The sequence below is a fragment of the Plectropomus leopardus genome, chromosome 9 (assembly GCF_026936395.1).
Source record: "Plectropomus leopardus strain MGB_pleo_1.0 chromosome 9, ASM2693639v1, whole genome shotgun sequence".
In the NCBI taxonomy this organism is placed as follows: Eukaryota; Metazoa; Chordata; class Actinopteri; order Perciformes; family Serranidae; genus Plectropomus; species Plectropomus leopardus.
This window is the reverse complement of record NC_142184.1, coordinates 992501-995000: the sequence shown is the minus strand read 5'-3', so window position 1 is coordinate 995000 and position 2500 is coordinate 992501. Positions and strand designations below refer to the sequence as shown.

The 2500-nt window shown below is 40.3% G+C and overlaps 1 protein-coding gene across 1 annotated transcript in view; it reads left to right on the top strand.

Annotated features, from left to right (window-relative positions):
- plxna3 (plexin A3) overlaps positions 1-2500 on the top strand; it is a 144169-nt gene that overhangs the window by 31676 nt on the left and 109993 nt on the right. The window contains exons 3-4 of the mRNA XM_088081562.1: positions 306-496; positions 2380-2500. The exon at positions 2380-2500 is cut by the window's right edge and continues 427 nt beyond it. Coding sequence (XP_087937688.1) covers positions 306-496; positions 2380-2500 — 312 coding nt within the window. The remainder of the gene's footprint in view (positions 1-305; positions 497-2379) is intronic.

Sequence of the window (2500 nt, the reverse complement as noted above, 5' to 3'; positions counted from 1 at the left end):
GCCTGTCTGTATACACCTGTCTGTCTGTCTGTCTGTCTGTCTGTCTGTACACACCTGTCTGTCTGTACACACCTGTCTGTCTGTCTGTACACACCTGTCTGTATACACCTGTCTGTCTGTCTGTCTGTCTGTCCATATACACCTGTCTGTATGTCTGTATACACCTGTCTGTCTGTCTGTCTGTCTGTCTGTCTGTATACACCTGTCTGTCTGTCTGTCTGTCTGTCTGTCTGTCTTCACCTGTCTAACCCCTGTTTTTTTTTTTTTGTGTGTGTGTGTGTGTGTGTGTGTGTGTGTGTCTTCAGGCTGGAGTCGTCAGATAACGTGAACAAGCTCTTACTGGTGGATTATACTGGGAACAGACTGGTGGCGTGCGGCTCGATCTGGCAGGGCGTCTGCCAGTTCCTCAGACTGGAGGATCTCTTCAAACTGGGAGAGCCGCATCACCGCAAGGAGCACTACCTGTCTGGAGCCAGAGAGGCTGATGGGATGGCAGGTGAGCAGGGATGGAGGGGGCGGGGCCACTTACACCTGAACAGGTGAAAAGTTGAAGCTGGACAGAAAAAAGGCTTGTTTTTTAATTTTTTTTTTTATTATTCTTGTTGTGTAAATTTGTGCAAATTCTCTATATTTGTCCACATTTTAAATGAGATGTAGAATAACGAAATTTGAATGAAATATCTCCATTTTAAGCTCAGATTTGGTAGAGTATTTTACCTAAAAATTGTTTTTTTAAAGCAAAAATAAGGGACAAAATAATTTCAAGAAGAAAATCGCCAGAATTTTAAATGAGATGTTGAAGACAGTGATTTGAAAGAAATCTATCTAATTAAAGATCAGATTAGGCATCAGGTCATCATAAAAAAAAATACAAAAACAGTTTTGAAGAAAGAATTGAAACAAATAAAAGAAAAATACTTGACAAAAAAAATTACAAAAAATCTTTTAAGAAATCACCAGAATTTTAATTGACATGTAGAATAAAGTGATTTATTCATTTAAAAACATTGTGGAGTCATGACAAAAACCTGGCATTTAAAGGGTCAAAATTCTGAAAATGAATGAACATTTGATATTTATGATTAGAAATGATGTTGGTTAAAAAAAATCAATGTTATTTCTTACTATTAAAGTGGGCCCTAAGGGTTAATATAATAGTTGTAATAACTAAAGTTACGTAACGGAGAGTTTGAAGTTTTCAGCTCTCAGACTGTAAACGCTCACTGATCCCTGCTGTCGTCTCCTCTGCAGGTTTAATTTCAGTCATTCATCAGATTTGTGCTGATATCATGTTGGTGTTTTGATGTGAAAAAGCCAAACAAAGCCATGGCGTTTCCTCTGCACTTTGTTTTTTGACGCGCTGCGGAAACACTTGAACCTGCTCGTGTCTGTCATGTTGTCAGCGTGTCAAAATGTTTTGCAGGTTTTTATTGTAAATCAGCCGCCGCTGTTTTTTAGTTTGAACAAAAACCTGAATGAAGACTGTCGGGACCAAACAGCAGATGATTGACAAACAACAACGGCGCTGACAACTTAGTGCATGCACACACACACACACACACACACACACACACACACACACTGTTTGCAGTACGTTCTGCTGATGATTTCTCTGATCACGTCACTTACTTTCAGACTTTATGTCGTGATTGTAAGTTCTGAAATGGTTCTGAAGGGGAGAACTGGATCTTACAGCACAGCGTCTGTGTGGCACCAGCAGGACCAGTAACAATTACAGCTGGGTGTCTTTAACCCTTTGAAGTAATAAATCAATAAATGAAAAAGTAAAGACAGTAAAAACCACACAATGCAAACAAGACATAGGGAAAAAAGGCTTAAAAATATTACTAAAAAATATGAAAATGTTATAAATATTTATATCAACAAATTTCTTGCATTTTGTGGAAAATTTCTTACCAGGTTGCTTATTTCCTTTTGCTCCGGTTTAAAAGGGTGAAATACGAGTGAAAGGCATCTGAAAGTAGCCCAAGAAAAGAGATGCCGCTCCAGGTTTCAAAGGGTTAAAAAATGACAATACCAATAGATTATTTAATTCATTACTTTTTTTATACACGTCGGTGATAACTGAGGCCGGACGCATTATGCTTTTGGCTTGTTCGTCCCACTCTCGGGAAAGAAACATCTCCAGAACGCTTTGAGGGGCTTTCTTTAAATTCGGCACAAACGTTCACTTAGACCGAACAATGACCTGACCAGAATTTGGTGGTCAAAAGTCAAGGTCACTGTGACCTTGCATCCGTCTCATTCTCTTGGCCTTTTTGGTGGTTAATTGAGTCACTGTGACCTCACAAAACATGTATTTGGCCAAAACGCAGACCTGTAGACCGGAAGTAAACAGATGTTCCTCTTCCTCTCCAGGTGTGGTTGTTGGCGAGGACGACTGGACGGCTGACCCAAAGAGGAAGAAGCCGGTGAAGGGCGGCAGCCGCCTCTTCATCGGCGCCGCCATCGACGGGAAGTCGGAATATTTCCCGACGCT